General features: G+C 43.4%; 1 protein-coding gene across 8 annotated transcripts in view; it reads right to left on the reverse strand.

The window, feature by feature from the left end:
* ST8SIA5 (ST8 alpha-N-acetyl-neuraminide alpha-2,8-sialyltransferase 5) overlaps positions 1–22035 on the reverse strand; it is a 49501-nt gene that overhangs the window by 20675 nt on the left and 6791 nt on the right. For 4 of the 8 annotated variants that reach the window (XM_085528206.1, XM_032441485.2, XM_085528203.1 and 1 more), the window contains exon 2: positions 9099–9780. In XM_085528206.1, coding sequence (XP_085384332.1) covers positions 9099–9229 — 131 coding nt within the window. In that variant the 5' untranslated portion in view covers positions 9230–9780. Of the gene's footprint in view, positions 1–9098; positions 9781–9881; positions 10145–22035 lie in introns of those variants that run through there. The other 4 variants (XM_085528205.1, XM_015887193.3, XM_085528204.1 and 1 more) reach the window with 4 other exon arrangements.

Genomic DNA, 22035 nt, shown 5'->3' on the forward strand with positions numbered 1-22035 from the left:
CAATTGTTATTTATAATCTCCTCCATTTTAACCCAATTTCATGAATTTAGAGGGCTGGCAGCTGCAATGTGAACATTTGGTGCTGCCAGTACTGCGAGTTAACTTCCTGGCAGGGCTATGCAGGAAGCAATCTGCCAGCCTGCTTTGCCCAAAAGAAAGGGTATCCAGGACCCTGCTGGGCTCCTTGGTCCACGGGTAGTCACAAAGACTCTGAGATCACATCCCTCCTCCAATCTGACTGGCAGTAGTTAGCAGCACTGGAAGATAAACACAGACAAGGGGCATTAAATAAGGAATTCTGAAGGAGGCAGAGAGTGGTCTGAACTGAAGGAAGAGATGGCATCCTGAACTATCCCTGCACTTGTAAAAGCACATCCGAGGGCGCGTGGGCTATACCATAATGCTAGCAGGTAATGCAGTGCTATTGCTCATCAGGGAGTCCTACGCCTCTGACACTGAGCTTAGTTTTAATCAGCTGAGGTTGCCAAAGGAGATGATTTCTACAAAGAAGATGGTGTGAAAAAAAAAAAGAAAATCCATGAGAAAATTCTCACTTTTACTAAGACACCTTCACTTCAGGCTTGCTGAAATGACACTCGTGATGCTCTCCCATGCACCACAGTCTAACACATTATGACATTTATGACTCCGCTGGAAAAGTGTTTTTCTTTCAATGTAAATGTCCTTGAAAAAGATATCTAACTGTATGCCCTTAAAAATAGGTTTGGGTCTGCCCCTAAAGCAAAGTAAATGATAAGATCACTCTCCAGTCCCTCCTCTTATCAGGATGTTACGGAAACACTGCGTCCTGCAGCTGAGGCCCAAAGTTTACAGGAGGACACATGCATTTTGGGTAAGATCCAGCAGGAGATCAGGAAGACTAACACTGAGGAATGGCAGATATGTCTTGCGAAGAGCAGCTTAAAATACTTAGCTTTGAAATGGTAGAATGGGATCTAACTGAAGTACAGAAATATCCCATGAGGGCAGAGGGTCTGGGTACGATGTTTCTTCCTCTAGATGGTAAGGACACAACCTGAGGTTGTGAGCTGAGACTGGGGTCAGGAGCAAGCCAAGTGTCTGACAAGTGTTGAGCAAGACAAGAGCAAAGGACTACACGGTGTTCTACTCTAACAAACAGGTTCTATAGAGCTTGACACCGTATGAACTTACCTACACATAAACCACAGCTTACAGGGCTGTGTCGCACTGCAAGCCTGAGATTAAGGTAAAGTACAGCATTTTCTGGGGTGATGATAAACCTATTCCTTCCAGTAAGAAAAGCTTCCACAAGCAATGACTTGGAGTATTAGGACTGAGCGGGATGAGACATTTAATAACACTGACCTGAATTAATTCTTTTCCTAACAAGATTACTGTGAGTTTTACCATTGAGTTCAATCAATCAGCCTCGAGGAGATTGCAATTTTGAAAGTGCATTACTTTCTGATCCTCTTGTTTGTGAATTTTAAGGGCTCATAAACTCTGACTGTCCAAATCTGCAAACAGACCGAGAAACGAGATGAGAGTGATGGGCTGCTCCAACAGTATATTCTGTTAGCATATTATGTAGCTAAATTCACTCTCAGAACTAGCTGCATTTCAACAGGTAGATAAAGAAGAAAGTTCTGCAGTGGCCAGACTGAGTGCTGGTGGATGAACACCATTAATTACAGGACATGCCCCTAATATATGTGAGAATGAGGCAGCCTAGACCTTGTGATGAACAAATTCAAGTTAGACATCTTAGCAACACAGACCTTGAATTTCAGGTAAATGTCGAAGCAACACTTTGATCCTAACTAAGTGCTAACTGCAAATGCTGAATCAGTATGTGGTCAAATAAATGCTGCTGTAATGTAAGAACAGAGGGAGAGGGCGAAAAGGAGCAGGAAAATTAACGGAGCAGCGGTAATTGTGAAGGGCTGTCAAGACCAGCTGTGGAAGCAGCAGGGAGCAAAGCACAAACCCACCGCCATCATCCAAACAAGAAACAGCTCCTGCACAGCAGATGTTTGGAGAGCAGAGCAATGGTTTCCCCTTCTCATAATCCTTGTGCCCTTGAGAGGAGGAACTGAAGACTGTAGTGTTAAATGATCATGCTGCTCTCTTTGAAAATGGAAAGTGATCCCCCCAGACTATTAACAGGGATGTCAGATGGGTACAGCAGAGTCAGATGGTTAATCACGTTGAGAACCAGCCCCTTCTTTCCTGCAAAACAGGGAAAATGTGACTCACAATGTCCACAGGGTGGATGGAAAATAAAACAAAACCAGTGGTATGCACAAACGACCTGCAGATTAGAGTGATTGAAAACAGTCACTGAGATGAATCAGACCTAGATTTGGTCACTGAAGACAATTACATTAGATGACAGCAAGTGAAAGGCAAAGACTTATGTCAGTGGTTTATTAAAACTCGCATCTGCATTCAGTGAAAGTAGATTTGAATCTGACTAGTCAAGCTTAGAGAATTGCTTATTTCTCCAGTAAAATCAGGAAAAAATACTCGTATTTCTTCTCACTGCATTAGCAGAAAGCAATATGGAATAATGTGAATAAAGTGAAATAATGCAGACCCTGTGATCCCATATCCACCTGGTTACATCTCACGTTGGCCCATAGTGTGCTATGTGAAGGACAAGCTTGGCTTTACACGTTGGATGGAAATACTAGTAATAGAGTGGCGGAGGAGTATATTTTGACTAGCACAAAGAGCAAAATTGGAAACATAGGTGGGAAGCTTCTGGATTATAACCACTATTATACAGGAAAAAAAGGTTTAGTTTCCTATAGCACATATCACTTTTTGGATAAATTTCACATCAGATATTCACATGCGACTTCTCAAAAGTCTGATTTAAAATTACTTCCCAAGAATGATAAACATTCTTTTTTTCTATGTCTGGAAGATAAATATCCAAGGAGTAATAGAAAATAAGTGCTTTGTTCATAATTAAAATGCTATTTGTCATTATTAGGGGAAGCACAATACCCATCACAGAATGAGTTGACAGTGATGCAGTGAATTTATCAAGAGAAAAGACTGATCAAGTACCAAGATGAAATCCCAAATACTGGAAGATGGCAAGAAATTATGTTATTGGAGGCGAGAGCTCTGTGCAAAGATACCTGACACAGCATGGGAACCAGGAGAAATCTCACCACAGTGCAAGCGATCTGACTGAGCTAATTACTATGCATCTCATGTTTCCAAGGCTAATATATTTAGTACCAGGTCAAGTGTTCCTACATAGTGCTATACTCTCCAATGTAAACATACCCCCAGAGCCCAATTGTACTGAAGATATAGGTGGAACATGACAAGCAACATGACTGTTAAAGTCAGTGTTTGTACGGTGTGCCAGCCTCATTAGTAGGCAATACTCTTCCTGTGTGTCCAAGTGGCGGGACTCATCCTACCGTATCACAGAATCACAAACACTGGAAAAGACTTCCAATAACCCCAAGACCAACCCTGACCCACCCCCACCATGCCCAGTGGCCACGTCCCCAGCTGCCACTTCTCCAAGTTTACTGAACAACTACACAGATGAGGACTCCCCCACTTTCCATTTGTGCAAGCCCTCCTTGATGTTGACTGGCCATAATGTTCATCTGGCTGAGCTCTGGCTGCATTTTTTGTACATGAACTGCCAAAGAACTACTAATGATGCATTAGGTTTCCATCACAAGAACTAAAGCATAAAACTAACTGGCTGAAGAGGACATGCAAGGACAGTGACGACTTGCAAGGCTGACGGGGGTTCGAAATGGATGTGAGCAATGGAGGGCAAAAATACCTCAAGGAAATGAGAGGTTAAGTCAACAATCTGCCTGAGGGAGGCACGGACTGCTGAGCAATGAGTACACTTGAATTAAAAAAACAAGGACTAAAATGAAAAAGCAATCAAGGGTAAGAATGACGCACAGTGGAAGTAAGAAAAAGACAAAGCTTTGAGCAGCATTTTTGTCTGAGCATAATTCAGCAAGAGTAAGAACAACCATAAAACACCACCAGGTCAAAAACTAAAGACCAAGTGGCCATGACATCTTTAACAGTGGCCACAGAGGTGGCAGCATGATGCCACTGCTGTTAGGATTGTGAGGCTCGCTTTTCAGCTGGCAATGGGTCACCTGCAATCCATGGCTCCAGGGCACAAAGCTTCTGCAGAGCTCCCAACACAATTCAAACGTTATGCAAAGCCATTTGTGAGGCTAGTTTGTGGGGTACAAGGCTCACCCAGTGGTCACTGGGAAAGGGGTAAGCACCTCTGTGTCACTGCAGCGCCTCACAGCACTCATGTGTTGAGCTGAGGAAGGAACACGGTGTAACACACTGGGGATTATGCAATCTGAACATGCAAAACATTGGAATAACTGACTCCCATTGCTTTAAATTACTGTAATCTGAGGATGTGAAGAGGTCTGGCAATCGAGGGACTGGCTTTTCTAACCACTTGAAGGTGCAACAAAACGAGGCTAGCAACAAAGCAAGTCTGCAGGGAGCAGGGATTAAATCCCTGCCTAATTTCTGTATTAGAGATCTCTTCCAGTGAATTTGAGAGAGAAAGCAATGTGCCTCCATGCTCTGGTACTAAAACTTTAGCCACTCGGTGGTAAGAATGGGATGCCACCTTCCCAAGATGTGGATGCCAGCTCTGTGGTCCCCATCACACCTTGAAATGCTCTTGAGAAGTCTTAGTTTTTCTGATCTGCTAGGCTACATCCAGCCATCTTCAGAGGACAGCCAGATCCTGTGTGTGTTTTCCATGCATACACACGTCTATATAGCTTCAAGACTTCCTCATCTACTGAAGTCTGAAGCACTCTTATCCTCTGAAGAAAACCAACACAACCAAGAGCTGCCCCACAAACCTAACAAGGATTCATCGAGACAACTCATGGGTCACATGTCATTCCACTGGGATAATACTTCTGGTTAGAAACAGTGTAGGCACAGAGATAATTAGATAAATGTGCATGAGATAAATGAATCATGGGGTGACCTTCAGCTCGTCTCCTGGGAGAAATATTTAAATGGAAAGAAATATAGCCCTGATGTAAGGGAGATCTGATGTTGCCTCACAGAACTCTGCAAACCACATGGCTCCTTTAAGGTGCAGTCCACGTTTATTCACTGTCCTTTATTTGCCCATGCTGTGCACATGTTATCTTTCTTAAGAGGGCAAATAAAGGGGTAAATACATCTGGGAGCTCATTTGCTAAGGCTGAATGGAAGCTACTTCAAAAATACCAAAATGGTGGCATAAAGCTATGAGAGTCTGGTATTAATTATGGGGTACACAGACACATATAGAATAGTTTAGTTTTTATCTCATTGACAAAAAGCTTTCAAACAATGCATTCTGCTGCACGGGAAGGTTTGCTCTTCCTTGCTGAGTGATTCTTTGTGTTTTCATACATGACAGACTCTACAGTAATCACTGCTTAAAGTCCTTAATATCTTGGCAAAAGTGCTCTCACATTGCTCAAAAATGTTTTTAAATGGGTAGATCCACTTCTTCCCCAGGCTCCCACTCAGTGAAGAAGTCAGAAAAACAATTACTAGTGAAAACTTGGTCAATAGAACACAGATATCTAGTAGAGTAATATTCTGGTATTTTTCTATTGATTTATCCCATGCTACAGATTGGAAGAGGAGAACAGGGACCATTTCAGCAGTACGAGCAGTTTCCGGATGTAAAGCAGGGTTATTCCCTGCTGGCCAAACAAGGGCTCACAAAAAAAGGCCAGCCCTCAGCTGAGCATCTGATTCAAAGGAAAACTCAGCCAAAAGCTGGAAGAGATAAGTTAATACTACAACAGCAAGCAGCAGCCCTGGGTTTAAGCAGAAGTCCACAGCATTTAACCTACTTTAACAGATCAATGCAGTGGGCTTTTAATCATCCCATTAATCCTAAAATAAAAATAATTACCCCAGAGATCCGTATTAAAGTCCCTTAATTATATCTTATTTCATCATCCTTTTTACTCAGGATAAGGAGCATCAGAGACCACAGCTTGCCGAACTCGTGGAGCTTAACTCTCATTCAGACTTTGGCTGCTATGGGGATGATGCACTGCTAAAAGATGGGGAAAAGGAAAAAGACTGAAAAAAAGGTGGGCAGGATTCTGCATCACAAAGTAGCAGCCAAAGGAAATGAACATTTATATGGTAAACGAAAAACATGTGAAAACCTGGAAACCTGGGAAAGAGAGGATTTCACCAGGTCTGGAACCCTTCTTGAATTTCGCTGCGTGGAGCTCCCCTCCTGGAGATCTGATCTTGTCTGTAGCCCTGCTGTCCCCATGGGCCTGGGAGCATGGCCATGGGTGGATGGAGGGCCACCAGTGTCCATGGAAGCTAGAGGAGTGCTGATGGCAATGCAACCAGCCAATTCCCTACTTCTTTAGGGCACAGTGCATTGCAGAGCTCACAGCCATACAGCTCACTTTTCCACCTGGCTCCCAACAAATAGTGTTTGTCCACTCTCAACAATTTCCATTTTGTCCACAACACTTACAGGGACCTGTCCCTAGAAATAGAATCACAGAATCATTAAGGTTTGTCTAAGACCATCAAATCCAGCCATCATTTGATGGAGCTGATGCAGCCCCAACATTCTGTCCAAGATGCCTGTTTTAGCTGCTTGGTTTCAGTCTCGCTGGCCATTAGCCATTTCCACCATCGCCTTGCAGAGGAACAAGCCAGCTTTGTGTTATATTTAGGCTTAAAAGCATTGCACATTTACTGGAAGAATATTTCAGGGCAATTTTCAGCTTTGCCTAAATACGCGACAGAATTTCTTCCTGCTGCCTTGGGAAGAGGCCCAGAGGGCTGTTACTGTTGCAGAGGTTGGGATGATATCAAGCAAAGGCTGTCATAAACCAAACAGCATGTTGGATCCCAGTGTGTAAATGGCTTTGGGTTTAGGCAGCATCCCCAGGCTCCAGCCTGGCAAGTGGCTCTGAGGCTATAAATATCTCACTTCTCTGCAAGGATGCTCTCCAAAACCACCACAGCCCTGAAGGTGCGAGATATAATGCACCCAAGGAGCCTCATAGCTCCTAGCAGGGGTTTGTGAAAGAGGAGACTGAGCACGAGTTACAGCCACTGGCAAGAAACCCAACACCAGTTACTGCAATGCACTTGAGGGAAAGAAAAAGCAAAGTACCTTCATGATGATGTTATGGTAAGGACGTAGGCTGAGATGTAAATGACTTTTTCTGTCATTAATAACTGGCAGCCTGAGACTGCCACATTCGGAGCTGTTATTTCTGCAGCCAACAGAACTAGCACTGCCCAACAGAAAGGATTCTGAGTGCTCTTTCCCATTGAGTGAGGGAGAAACCTGCCTGGAGACTTTTTGTGTGAGAAAAAGAAGGAAAAAAAACAACTCGTTATAAGCTGGATTAAAAAGAAACACAAACAGCAGTCTTTTGCAGTCAAAGCGACAGAACGGATGCACAGTTCCTTGCACTGCTCAAAACCAAGCCTTTTCCTAGCAAGTCTGGGAATTGAACATCACTCATTTTGCATTCCTTGCTGGCTGACCATAGCAGAAAAGGCTCCCAGGGCATGTGGTAGGACACAGACGGACCCCAAAAGAAAGTCTTCAGTTGTATCTTCTCACTGCTTCATTTTCACTTGGCCATTTCTCATTTCCATCTCTACTTAGATCTACTTGTCAACACTCTACTCCTCTTGCAGCCAGTTACTGCAAGGCCTATAGCATGAATTGGAGAAGTAAGGCAAGATGAGACCTCACCTGGGCATCAGGTTATCCTTGTGGCACCAAGAGCATCCTGGTCTATCTGATGGGTTCCTGCAGCCCTCAAGGATGGAGATTTTATACCTCCTTAGGTAGGTAGCCTTATGCTTTAGTAGTTCTCCCTTACAGTGAAACAAATATTTTATGCTGCAATTAAAGCATGTGACTTCTTGTCACCCCATGAGCTGTCACAGAAATGCACTCCTTACCTTCATCTTTCCAAACACTGGGTTATCATATGGTTATCATACCTCCCATCAGTTTTCTCCAAGGTAAACAAGCACAGTTATCTGCTGTGCTTTCTGCAGCCCTGCTATTCCTTGCTGCTTTCCTTCAGTTCCTTCCAAACTAGTCACACCTTTCTGCAAGCCAACTGCCCAAACCATCACCCCTCACCATGAGCAGGGCACACCAACTGCTCACGGCTAACCCACAACACCTCTGTCCATACACATTAACACCACACTTGCTATTTCCCCCCTTGGCGAGAAATGTTTGCTGATTTGTCAGTATTTTGATTGCTCTTGGCACTGCAAATCAGGAACCAAACCACTGATCTCTTTTGGCAAGTTATAGCTCAATTCCCATAAAAAATTCCCCAGCAGCTGCCTACTTACCTCAGAGCCCGCAAGAACAAACATTCCCTGTTATAAAATCATATAAGCCATAACTCTTCAAACTAGATTTAAGCAAAATAAACTCTGCATGGGTCGAGGTTAAGCACTCGGAGATCCCCACTGGTTTTGCTGTAACACGAGCAGCTCTGTTTCAGATCAAAGGCTGATGTGCTCCACAACACAGCAGCTTCAGCAGCAAATTCACAAGCAGGGAAAAAAAAACCCAAGTGCTTTCTCTGCTGTTTGGAACACCAGCATTGCTATGCTGATTTTAGGAATGGCATTGATGTGCTTGTTTCTAACAACACTAAAGTTGAAGCAATAACCGTGCTGCTTTAATTCAACCTCTGAAAGCATTTCAGCTTCAACTTACGCGAAGTGAAAAGCCTGGATGGCAGGGTCTGATAGAAATAAAAATCCTGATGGCACAATTACAGCTTAAGTAAGACCCAGTCTTTAGTAACATCTGAGAATTAAGAAACATCAAAGTAAAGATATCCTACAAGCATAAGTCAACGTATGCCAATAACACAAGTCAGTACAAAATGCCTCGTGCTCTCTGTTGTTAATAATCAGACACTGCAGATGCCGGATGCACTCTCCCAGACTGACAAGATGTTAGTACTGCCAGCACAGTGCCTGGAGGTGGTTTGGACCAGCAGAATGGGCTGGAGAAGACAACTTTTCCACTCAGTCTCACCCCTTACCTTTTGAGATAGTTCCTCCCGTAGAGGATCTGCTGCAGCAGGGTGACTACAGCGAAGGCGCAGATGAAGATGAAGAACAAAGTCCTGTTTCCCAGCAAATCCCTGCCCGACGAGGGGTCTGTGTATCCCATCCTTAACAGCTGCAGGATCTCCGCTGGGTGTGATTCAGTCCATGGTCACCTTCACGCTTGTTTTGCGGGGCAGCCAAGGGGAGCTCTGGGTGTCTGTTCTTGGAGCAACCCAAGGACAGGGCATCCCATTGTCTGCCCCCTCCGTGCCTCTTTGGCTGTAAGGTCCAGGATTGTGCGCAGTGCTCCCACGGTAAAGTTTCCCAGAAATTCAGACGTGGCTAACATCTAAAATCAGAGCTTTTTTTCAGTGCAGGCAGTGCTGTACGAGAAGAATTCCGCTCCCACCAAGCCTCTCTCAAAAACCCGCTGCTAGCAATTACCTATTCCAATCCAATTTTCATATTCCAGATGGGGGAAGCTGCAAATAAACCAGAAAACCGCAGCCAATGGCAAACAGAGGGCTCTGGCAGCCCGTGCTGGAAATGCATCGCCATCAGCTCCTTGCTGCTTCTGCTCAGCAATCCCAGCGCAATGTGCTCGCACGGAGACGTGACCAGGGTGTGCTATTAAGGAACGAGTGCGGAGCGGTCATGAGGGTTTCATTCAGTCCCCTGCAAAAACAACAACAGCAATCTGGTCAGCCTGGCAGGGAAGCAGTGTGCCACTGGTATAGCAGCATTTGCATGCCAAATGCGATGCCGTATTCACACACCACTCACTGTTTGGGCTCCTATGTTTCCCCTGGTTATTCCTTCAGAGTGAGCAAGGACACCGAGCATCCCTTCAAGGACATGCTCTCAGTTCCTGCATGCTGATGTACTGGAGGCACGGAGCAGCCCCGCAGCCGCAGCGCGCAGCCTGCCTCTCAGATTCACTTAAAGAGACAAATATTCCGATTGCTCTCTGTAGGGAGCAGGGCTTCTTGCAAAAGGCAAAGAACACGACCTTGCCCACAAGCATCAGAGCTGCCTGAAATCCCCTTGTCATCAGGAGGGCTCGATGCTGCTCGCAGGGAAATAATGGCACTTTTGTTGCTGATGTGAGAGCAAAACCTACTACCCCCAGCCCTCAGCTTCTTTAACAAGTTCCAATGAAAGCTTTGTAAACATCACAGCTAGGGGTTTGTTTTGCCCAAATGGCAGACAGGGGATGGGGATTTTGATAACAAAACACGATGAAATAAACCCTTGTCTAAAGTAACAGGAAAATCTTCGTGTGAACAAATTTTCCAGCAGCTAAATCGGTGCGTGCAAAATGTGCCAACAGCCAGTGGAGCAAAACAGCAAGCAGCTGCTTTTGTTGTGACCAACAGAAGTAATACAAGTGTTCGAGGTATGAACCTTCAACTCCTGCAGGCAGGAGCCCCCAGGGTTAATTCCACACCCTTCAGACTCCCTTGACTTTCATAGAAGCACAGAATGGTCAGGTTGGAAGGGACCCTACCATGGGCTGGCTGCCTCCTTCCAGTCCTTTCAAAGCTTCACACCTGCATTTGTGAGCCCAGCAAAGGGCTTTAGTCATCACATGTCCATATAAGGATGACAGTGCCCTGTCCCAGGAACAGATATCCACAGAGAAAAGCAAGGACAGGGCAGGGCTTCCTTGGAAATAAATACATTCTGAACTCTGTTTTGGGGTCAGAAGAAAAACAATAATCTGGATGGAGAAACGTCTGTTCTGGATGCGCTCACCTCTATTATACTGGGAATGTTACACATATGGGGGACTGTAAATTAAACAGCAGCAGTAGCTGGATTCCCTCCCACCAAACTCACCAGCTGCAAGGCCAAATATGCTCCTTTTAACACTTGGCTATGAGAATGTTTCCATACAGAAACAATACCATTTACACGCACCTTAATCCCCAGCAACAAGAAAAGCAGTGTGGCTGCTATGTAGATGCTGTGAAAGTGGATTTGCAATGGGAAGCTGAGGAATAGAGGCGGCTGTGAAGGAAAAGGCACTTAATGCTTTGATCTGTCAGATTTTTATGGGTACCTCTGTAAATCCTCCCCATTAAATTTGTCTCTGTTGAAGAATCAGTGAGCAAAATTTGGCTATTTAGGACCTTCTGGTAGTGTGATACCACCTTTGCAGACAGAAATATCACCTATGTTTTAGTGAAAACTTTCTGCCTTCCTTCCTCCATTGCTCTCCATTTGAAGTGATTTGTTATTGGGACAGTGCACCAAACTCATCAAGCTATTCAGCTTGAGCTGAGCAAGGCCCAGGATGGCCACAGGCAGTCATGCAGCCTTTGATTTGCATTTTCTTCCCCTTCTGCATCAGAAGATACAGCACTGAGACGTCTCTGTGCAAGAACTACTGCAACCCTAATGCAAGGAGCAAAGCACACAGATACCTACATGGAGAGGGTTTTCTGTGCCACATCTTGCAGAGATTTCATTCCTCATGTCTTTAGTGCTTCTTCTGTGCAAGCACCAAGCACACCTTTGCCGAAGGGACAACATATAGTCTTTATTTCTCAGTTGCAGTTTACTTTGTATTTAAATAAAACGAAGAAATTCCCTGCTGATGGGCAGGCCTAGCTGGGAATTTCACTAAGTATCTCTCCCTAAACCAGTCATCTGATTCAGCATTTGACTGATTGCGCACTCTCATTTCAGCTGGAAGCAAGGGCATTTGTGTGTCGGAGAGCAGGATGGGTCTTGTTGGTTGTTTTAATCACAGCACACATCACTGAATGAATATGTGAAGCTCACAGGACCGTACAGGTTCAGAGTGCACAACATGCATAACATTCCCCTACAGGAATGTTTCTCTCCTTGCCTGCTCAGCCACTCTCCACCCTTCTTCATTATGCACATTGGAGAATTTCACAGAGCAGATTATTAAGAGCTGCATGAGGCCGCAGATCTTTCAGATCTCTCTCTCCTACCTTCTTTTGCCTCTAAATGAAAGTTCCTACAATACTCATCTCAGTTGCCAGACCACTGATTTAGCTGAGCACTGGCACACAGGTATGTGCCCGTAAGGTTCAACCCACACAAACATGTGCTTATCAATATTAATTCTTTTGCAGATATCAGACATGCACGATTTATCAGCACGACACAGCATCTCATCCCACTACCACCATGAATCTGTATGCCTAAAACTGAGCTATTAAAGAAGCTGAAAGGATTCAGCTAAAGCGTCAGCATTTGTTTAGCTGGTTTGAGGCATTAGGGAGTGATGAAAGCCATGTTGGCACCAGAGCTACCTGTGGAGGATGTGTCCTGGAGATAACGCATGGTCTGCACACTGGATATACATTGCATCATGACCAGTTTCCTTCCAACCATGTTCTCATAGACAGTGGGGGAGATCAAATCCAGAGATGCAATTCACAGAAGCAGTGACTCTGATGTTGGAATGCATTTTGCTATGTCAGTGAATAGTACTGATCAGAACAGTAGAGTTGGACCAGATGACCTTTAAGGGTCCCTTCCACCTCAACAACTCCATAATTCCATGTAGTAAAGATTTCTCTAAGCAATAACCTAATTGAGGCCTTCGGAAATTTTATACCATATAATCAAGACAGAGATCTATTCTAGGAAACGATTTTGGCTTCAGAAAAGTTGCCTTTGTCCCTTTATCACAGATTCTCCCCAGCAATGTGATCCTTTCCATGTGCCCAAAGTTCTGCACATCTGCCAGCAGTTTTGTTGGTGGTGCTGACCTGCACCAGGCTGCGCGCTAAAATAACCAAGAGTGTAGCCACTTAGTTGTGCTAGCTCTTTAAAAACCCGAAACTGGGAATACAGAGTGGGAGTTTATCCACAATCCATTATTAATCCCCAACAAAGGGGTTACGACAGCATCTGGCCTACGGGATGCAGTGCCCTACAAGCTAAGATGAATGAAATGCCTTTGACAGGGAAGGACGTCCCCAGGAGATCTCTCCTCCAAGCGGAGGGAAGCACAGAGTGGCATTTAGTGATTTACAGAACATTCCCATCATCTTTATTTAAACTTCACCCTCAATCAGCATTTTTGCTTTCCTCCAGGTGTACCCAGCAGCTCCACTGGAGCTACAAGGGCTGTGGGTGGTTTCTTTGCCTGCAGCGTGGGCAGGGAGGTATGTGTGAACAGCAATCCAGTCACTTTAGAACATATGAATTGAAGCTTGAAAGGAAAAATAATAATAAATTGAACAGATTGTCAGGCTTGCTGCAATTCCCAATCAATTAAAGCTTATTTTAGCAACAGGGCAGTTTAGCTCTGAAAAGTTCTCCTGGCACTTTGATGCTTTCACGATCCTGTGCAGCTAAAAAGGTCTCACTGTGAACAAATTACTCCCGGTACAGCATCTTCTGAACCGCATTTCTCATTTCTGTTAAATGACAATAAGTAGGATCCACATGAGCAAACAGCAGCGTGTGAGTAAGGCTTCGGCCCTGAGTAAAGAAGAATGATGAGGCTTGGACATGCGTCTGCTGGGCTCACAGTCTATAAGAATATCCTTTGATGAATCTAAATTTAAATTATGAGTCAGGATTGTTATATTAAACCAATGAAGGTATTCTGCATCAAGCAGCAGATATTTATTTTTTTTTAGCATGTTTTAACATTATGGCTGTCTTTTGGATCTTCTCATTTGTGACATTATTGGATGGCATTTCACAGATGTGGACGACACAGGAACTGCCAGATCAGAATTCCTCCTTTGCACTTGAAAAGATGAACCAGTGTCAGATTCACATGGAAAGGTTCATGGATTCAAAGGTCAGTTAACTTACGAGGAAAGATCTACCCTGATAATAAAAACTATCTGCAGTGGTTTGGGGTCCTTACAGTTTATGAGAGTAGCTGGCAAACAAGAACAATGCTGAGAGTTCTTGTCTGTCAGAATCATAAAATATCTGCTTAATAAGGTAAGCAAGAGTTACTTGAAATTCTCACTTTTTGTTCCTGATGTAGCAAAGACAAAGAGGTTATGGAGGACATGCCTTGTGGTTACAAACTGCCTTTATAAACTGACTGAATGTATGGTCTGAGCTTTAACAAAGAAACTGAAGGTGGAAAATTATCCCTTACCCCTGTTTTGTTTTCTCGTTACCCTACTGTCATGTCCCACTGCAGGCTACAAGCTAAGCCATCCTTATCCTCATCCCATGCTGCAGTGCTGACATCCCCAAGCTGGCTTGGGAAGGCGAAGCAGCATTGTGTGAAATTTCAGCACTGGAACTGTGACTCCAGCATCGTGTGGTGGAGTCATCTGCCATTTAATCCCTCACCTTACAATCCATGTGCTGTGCAAATGAGCATCTCTCTTCTTCCTCAGCTTCTCCTCCCTCGAGCATGAGCTGGCAACTGCAGCAATTCTTGGCCTAGTATGTTTATTCCAAAAACAACAAGGAAAAACGTAGGAAGCTTTCCACTTATGACTTAAAAGCAAAAATCACAGAATCCTAGAATGTCTTGAGTTGGAAAGGACCCCAGAGCCCATGCAGGTCCAGGCCACCCAGGGCCCCATCCAACCTGGATGGACACCTCCAGGGATGGGGCATCCACAGCTTTAATCCACCCAAAAGTACCTGTATTAATTCCAGCAAGACTGTCACAGGAACTCACCTTTGCTATACCCAACTGCTACTGCAAGGTGACAAAGCTGCAGAATTTCATCAAGATTTCCAGTAATTTTCTGGTTCTCTCCTTTTGTTTTTTTTTTTATCCTCTCTTACAGCTTCTGAAGACGATCATCAGCAAATGAATAAAACATACTTTGATGCGAATGAAACAACATGTGCCAGCTTTGCTGCCGGCATTCTGTCCACATGACTCTCTCCCTCTGCTCACCCTTCTTAGCACTTCTATGTTAACCCTGCTCTCGCAGTCCAGAGGCAACATGGCAGATCTGAGAGCTGGAATATTCCTTTCCTCCCTGTAATATTCAAAAATGGTTTGGGGTTAGGAGAGGAGGGGAGTTACATTTCTAGACAGTACAATAATGGAAAGAAAATTGGATACTTTAAAATAGCATTTCTTCTAGAACTGAAAGAATTCAGAAAAGTGTGGATGTCCCATCACTGGAAATGCCAAAGGCCATGAATGGGACTCTGGCCAGCCTGAGCTGATGGGGGAAAACTCAACTCAAGGCAGGGGTGGAGCTGGGGAGGCTCTGAGGTTCCTTCCAACCCAGCTATTCTGTGGTTTCATGGTCTTCAAGGTCCCTTCCAATCCAATCATTCTGTGATTCCAGGGTTTCTCTGCAAAGGCTCAGAGCATCATATAGCCTCACAGCTTGCAAAGTAACAGCCCAAAAACATTCTCTGAGCCACCCCAAATTGCCTCAGCAAGACTATTCTGTAATCATTTACTAAGAAGTGGAAGATAGGAACAGCCTGTAATGACCTGAATCACTAATTATCCAACATCCTATTATTTCCATGCCCTTCACTACCGCCTGACCTCTGGGGTCTCTCCATAGGGATGGTAGGGAACAAAGACAGGAATATAAAGTGAGAAGATACCTATGCTTGAATCATTTGACCCAGGATTGAAATCACAGAGCGCAGTCAGGGAAGCTAAGGATCCTAAACAGAACCTGCCCTGTTTTTCAGCTTACATCTCACCCTTCTGTCATCTCATTTGTCTTCGAACCAACCACCCTGCTACGCAACAACAACACAGCTTCCTGGGGCCACACCTCCTAGCACACTGCTTTATTTGCTGTGAACACTTAAAATACCCACAGAAGACACCTCTGCTTGCTGCACCATCTGAAGGCTAGAGGAGAAATCCTAGAACAAGCAGTTAATGATGAAGTAAATGCCAGATTTCACTGATTTGTGCCACGGGGCGTACTTGGCCCAGTATTTTCTATTTGTACATTCCCCCATAAGGTTGAATCACCAGGCAAATTCCGCATTACTGCTTAATCAGAAGCAAAGCCAGTACATGCTTAGCATAACGGGAGGCATCTTGATTTTCAAGGGGGGGGAAGCAGAATCTCAATCACTGCATTAACAACATGGATGGGTTTTTTGTTGTTGCTGCATTTAATTTAACCTGTGAAGTATCTGTACCTTGCAGAGAGACCTTCAATCCAGAAACTGAGCAACAGCTCTTCAGCTCCCAGAGACAGCTTGGAGCAGCGCTGGGAAGCATCCAGTATCAGATGGGACTAATGTGCAGTAGAGTTATTTCAAGCTTTCATTATTTTTTTTTTTAAATTATTTTTTTTCCCCATTTATGATCACTCCAGATAAAAAAGGCATTAACTAATTATTTTAATTGAACTTCTTTGTGCTGTTTCCCATGGGAGCTGCACTGCAGCTGCCTCAGCTCCATCCCAGCTGGCTGGGGGATGGGAAATCATTACAAAATGTTGTTTTCCCCAGAGCAGGACTTGCTGCTACAGCTGCTTCTCTAGAGATGGGGAACTATTGGAAACGGGTGCACTGTACATAACGCCGCCTGCTTTGAACCTAAGGAATTCGAGGAGGACAACTTCCATCAAATCCATGGAAAGAAAACCATCCTGATCCTTTTAATTATTATTAATTGCAGGAGAGAACATACAACGATTGCCTGTAAAACAAACAAATACCTTTGTAGGGCTGATGCTTTAAAAATGTATGTAGAGATTTCTAGTGAGAAATCCATGAGTTTCTGAAAGCAAAATACTCCAACTTTCGGAGCAGTTCTGATCTTGCAGGCAATGAATCATCTTCAACAAGATTGAGATCACTGATGGAAAAATATGCTGTTAGGAATGGAGTGGGGGAAAGCACCCAATTAATCAAGGAGAACTGGCAGCAAGTACAGAAGAGGGATTTTGTTCCTTAGGAGACTTCTAGTTCAGAGTATGAGTTTTCACTTGGCTCCAAGGGATGCAGCTATGCCGTCCTGCTCCCATCCCTGCTCCTGACCATCTCAAAGGGTCTGCTGGTATCTCTAACCCCACAAGTTCTGACTTCATTTGGGCTCTGTCTTTTACAGGAGCTTGGTGACAGGTGAGAGGGAGAGTAATTGGAATCTACTGCTGTTAAAATCTGCTTTTTTTCTGCTGACAACCCCATGTGAAAGCTGAGCTATGCTGGTACCATGGGCATGGAGTTGGGACTGTGGTATTCCCAAAGGTGGCCAGACTGCTCCTCAGAGCATCCCTGGCAACCCCACAAAGGCACTACTGGGAGACAGAATCTTTCCCTTTACACTTAAAAACTGACAGCTGAAAAGTGAATTTCACTCCTTCTCCATGCCTGACAATTGGGAGTTAATTTTTCCCCTGTGTTATTTTAGCTCAGTTTCTGAACGTATAACAGATGTGCCCAGAGCTCAGCAAAGAAGCTTTGGGAAATGTTTCTGTTTTTTCACTAAACAAATTCTGACAAGTCGAACATCCCAAGTACAACAGCTCCCTTCTCCTCTCTGCCCTCTGCCTCACAGCCTGGGGATGCTGTCATGGGCTTCTTCTCCTTTCTGTACATTTTCTGTAGTCACAGCCTGGTCCATGCACTGTTACTGCTCACATATCACCCCAGGGCAACACAGCATCCACGACTCTGGAAGAGACTAAATTATACCATTTTGAGTATGGAAAGAGGTTTGGGCTTTTTTTTCTTTTTTTTTTTTTTACTCTCCTACGTCTGTACAGCTGTCTAATGCAAGCACAGCAGCTGGTCAAACAGGTCCTAATTAAATAAGAAAATACCCCATTTTCAAAAGTTTGCAACCAGGTGTTACAGATTATAATATTTTATGGAAACGTTCACAGCCTGATAGGACAGGAAGGTTTTAATGTCTGAGGACAGCACGAAGCTGGAGCACTTCAAGCACTTCAACCTGCTGCTAACAGTCATGCTCCCAGCCACCTGCCTATGCTGCTCCACAGCTCCTGGACTTCAGGGCATTAGCGTTTGCACAGATGTGTGGTGCATAGCAGAGAGGTAATCCAGCTTAGAATAAACCCAGCAGGAAAAAAATTTAAAGGTTAGTTTTCACGTGGATCATCTCCCTCACTCGGACACACCACATCAGCAGCTGCTTCCAGAAACCAGGAGAGGGGACATCTGGCAGGAAAGAGAGAGAAGCAGAGGTGAGAAGTACAAGTTCTTGGCAGCCAAGAGCCAATTTACCTTACCTGGAAAGCTGTGGGGAGGGATGAGTATAATGACATAGCTGAGCTGGGCTCTGCTGGATATGGTGTGGCTGCTCTTGGACAACGATGTGCAAAATTGCAGCAATGCTACAAAGCTTCGGGTATCTCCCCCAGATTTTTCTGTCCACTAGCTCCATGGAAGGCTGCTAATGGCATCTGACTGCTTTCTTTTTTGCTCTTACCACACAAGGTCACCCTGAAAGGGACATATTCTTACAGAGTGAGGTTTAGGCAAAATAATAACCTTCGGTTCTCAAAATGATTATGAGCTAACGAGGTATGCATTTTACTTACTAAAGCAATGAGCCACGGACTGAAAAGGAACAAATCCTTGCTCTGCCCAGATCTCCTAAGAACACACTGAAAATGCACTTTAAAACACTTAAAATTTCACTTTCTTATTACAGTGGATGTCCAGAGGGAAAACAAAACAGCTTGCAGCAAGCAAGTCTCATTTTTTAAGTCAAATACAATTTTTCATAAGGTGTGCAGTCAGGAGAAGATCTGAATCAGACGCTGAATCCAACCTTCACCAATACATAGGAAAGCAATGTGACTGGGAGCCAAATTTGATATGAAAAAACAGAATTGAGCTGAGCATTTCATTTCTGATTAATTACAGCTGATGACTGTAGGACGGTAGATCTGAGGATTAAAGTATTACACAGGCTGAAAACACAAGACATCCCTAATATCACTGCGTCTATATTTAATATTCTGTATACTCTTAAGATCTCTTCTTAGGTCCTCATTCACCAATGGAAACCTCCACCTCAGATCTGGTTAATGCAAAGGTTTACTTACTCTTCTGTAAGATTCTGCCTGCAGCTCTCCTTGAACATATTTTCTCATTTGTACTCTTCAAACGCTGCCTTAATCGTTTCCCTGGGAACAAACGAACATCCCACACACAGAACAAGGGTAACTACCATCCCTGCTTCTTCTTTATAATTCTTAACACGAAATAGTAGCACAGTGTCCATTCACTCAGCTACCTTAAGTGCAAGTAACAGTCCACAGTTTCAAACAGCTTTATGAATAAAAAATGCATAAAAATGTGGGTAGATCTTAAAGTTCATGATTCACATGACCTCCTTTTCAATGAGGCTTGATGCTCATGGCAAAGGTTCACCTGGAGAAAGCTTTATCCCTAGACCATGGCATCCAGAAACAGTGCCTTGCTCAAAACCCCATAAAGTAGTTTTGGCCCTGCCAACACAACACCTAACAGGGAATAAAACCAAAGTGTAGATGATGGAGTCATCCATCCAAATGCCTTCCTTCCTTCTTGTGTCTGTTTTCATTCCATTCAGCTTTCAAAAAGCATTCTAGCTATTACTAGTACGGAGAGGAACAAAGTAAAATAGAACCCTTTCATTTAATTATTGCTGTTTAAAACTTCATAGTTTAATGAAAGAAATGAGATGAAAAAGCATGATGGAATTAATGCTGGACACAGAGGAACAAATCAGGAGCACCAATACTAGGCAACACTGTTTGAATACATAACCCCTAACTCAAACCATTTTTCTCCTTGCAAAATGAAAAGCACTGCATATGGGATTAATTTACCTAATTATTTCTCTCTCTGTACTAACTTTGAAGAGGTATGACCACGTTAGAAGCAGCACCGCTAGGAGCTTTGCAGAAAAAAAAGACAATATTTCTGCTTTTGTAGGTAATTTTAATTCCAAAGCACAGGACACTGAAGTTTATGGATTCACTGACATGGACAATAAAGCATGACTCTCTGTGCATAAGCAAAGAAACTTCTTGCAAAACAGGGCGTAGAGGGAATAGAAGACAACAGTATAGAGGGAATAGATCTCTAAAAGAGGGAATAGATGCCTACAGGAATTTGAACCTGCTCTTTGACGTTGGTATTTTTATTAGCTGTGAACTGGAAAGTGCATTCATTTCAGCTGCGGGGTTAGGAAGTACCTCATGCTAATAAGTATCTATTGGCTGCAGTCACATTTCCAGGAGTTAGATATCCATTGAAATGGAGGTTCTTTACTCGCATGTGGTTGTCTTTAAGTAAGTAAATATAAACAAGGACATCCACTAAAACTGAAGAGTACTTGGTTTTCTTCTTAGAACAGACTGCTGCACTCTAGAAATGTCAGAAAACGCATGACTCAATACTGATAGATAGAAGTTAATTACTAAAATTATTACCAAAATGTGTATTCGAATTCAAATATTAAAAGTAACGGAAGACCAAAATTAACTACAAAGTAAGTTTGATTGAAAAACAAGAATCTGCTCTTAAAAATAAATAAATAAATAAATAAATAAATAAATAAATATAGATAACAGCTACTAGTTTAGGAACAACAAAATGCTACAAGCATGCCAAGATCACAAGGAAGACACAAGGAACCAACAAGGATAATTACACACAATTTTTCCATGTGTAATCACTCACAGGGTATTGACAGAAGCAACAGCCAAAGGAAACTGCTAACAGAGCACAGAACCTACATGCCAACAAAAACAGACCAGCAGCTATTTCCTCCTCAAATCTTGAGTTGGGATATATATATCTGAGTTCACAAACTGGGAATGATGATTTGCCCAGTGCTCAGTCCAAAAAGAGGCATTTTGTTAGAGTGACGCAAGCAGCTAAGAATGCAGAAATGCTGTATTAAAGCATAAAGACAGCAGGGTCAGATTGCACTTCACTTCTTGAAAGGGAGAACTCAGAACTCCTCAGTGGGTCCATGTTCTTCCTGCAAGACCCAAAGACACCTGGTGAGATGCTACCACACTGTTTTTCTTGTATTAAATAAAGGTGATTTACATTGCAAAGACTTAATGACAGTTTTAAATGATAAATGTAAATATTTTACAACAATCTTGTCTTCATCTCCATTATGAATTGCACTCCTGAAAGGTTTGGAAGGCAAATGCATCCTAATTCCTTGGGTGATTTTTGGAAAGCTGACAAATAACAAGGGAGATAAATGTTGATGACAAGTAAAAATCCACTCGACCTGCAGCCTCCTGATGCTCCCTTTCCCTGCAGTGAACCATTGATTACATCTCTCTATTGTCACTTCCAATGACTCAATAAGTGCCCTGCATCCCAAATTACAAAATGCTTTTTAAGTAAAAGCTGGCATGAAAAGGTGCTGGTGGTAATATTAGCAAGATTCTGCATTAAATTCCCAGAATTCAATAGAAAGGGGCTGTTCTAAGTAAATCCTCTGGCAGTGCTGTCTATAGAACCAATGCTGTACACCAAAGCTCAGGGCAGCTGACTGCAGCTCCAAAAGCTGGCAGATTTACAACAATCTATAGTCATCCCTTCATTCATACACAGCTCCTAGTACTTTCCAGAGTAAATCATGCCTATGGGTAAAGAACAAAGGCAAATTCTGATTCCTCCAGTTTTCTCACTTTCCCTGATAGGAAAACACTGTTGTTTTTTAGTTATCATGGAAGCAAGCTCTTGTGCCTAAGGTATGAAGCAGGCTTCTAAAAATAAGTTAACATTACAGTAAGCAGGCAAAAACAAGAGTCAAGAATAAAACCACTGAGGTCTTTCAAAAGCTGCAGAGTCATTTAGTGCTTTAAGTGAAGCTGTAGTGGGACACTGATGATGCATTATCCCTCAGTAGAACAACTGTAACTCCTGGAGCTGCCTATGTGGCTTCTGTGCTCCCACAGGAATACCCCACTACTCTTTTTTGCTCACAAAACAAGTGCAAAGGCAAACATTTTCTTTGCTGGGGTTTAGCTGGGAAGTCCT

This window comes from Coturnix japonica, chromosome Z (assembly GCF_054131305.1).
Source record: "Coturnix japonica strain WE chromosome Z, WE-NBRP24, whole genome shotgun sequence".
In the NCBI taxonomy this organism is placed as follows: Eukaryota; Metazoa; Chordata; class Aves; order Galliformes; family Phasianidae; genus Coturnix; species Coturnix japonica.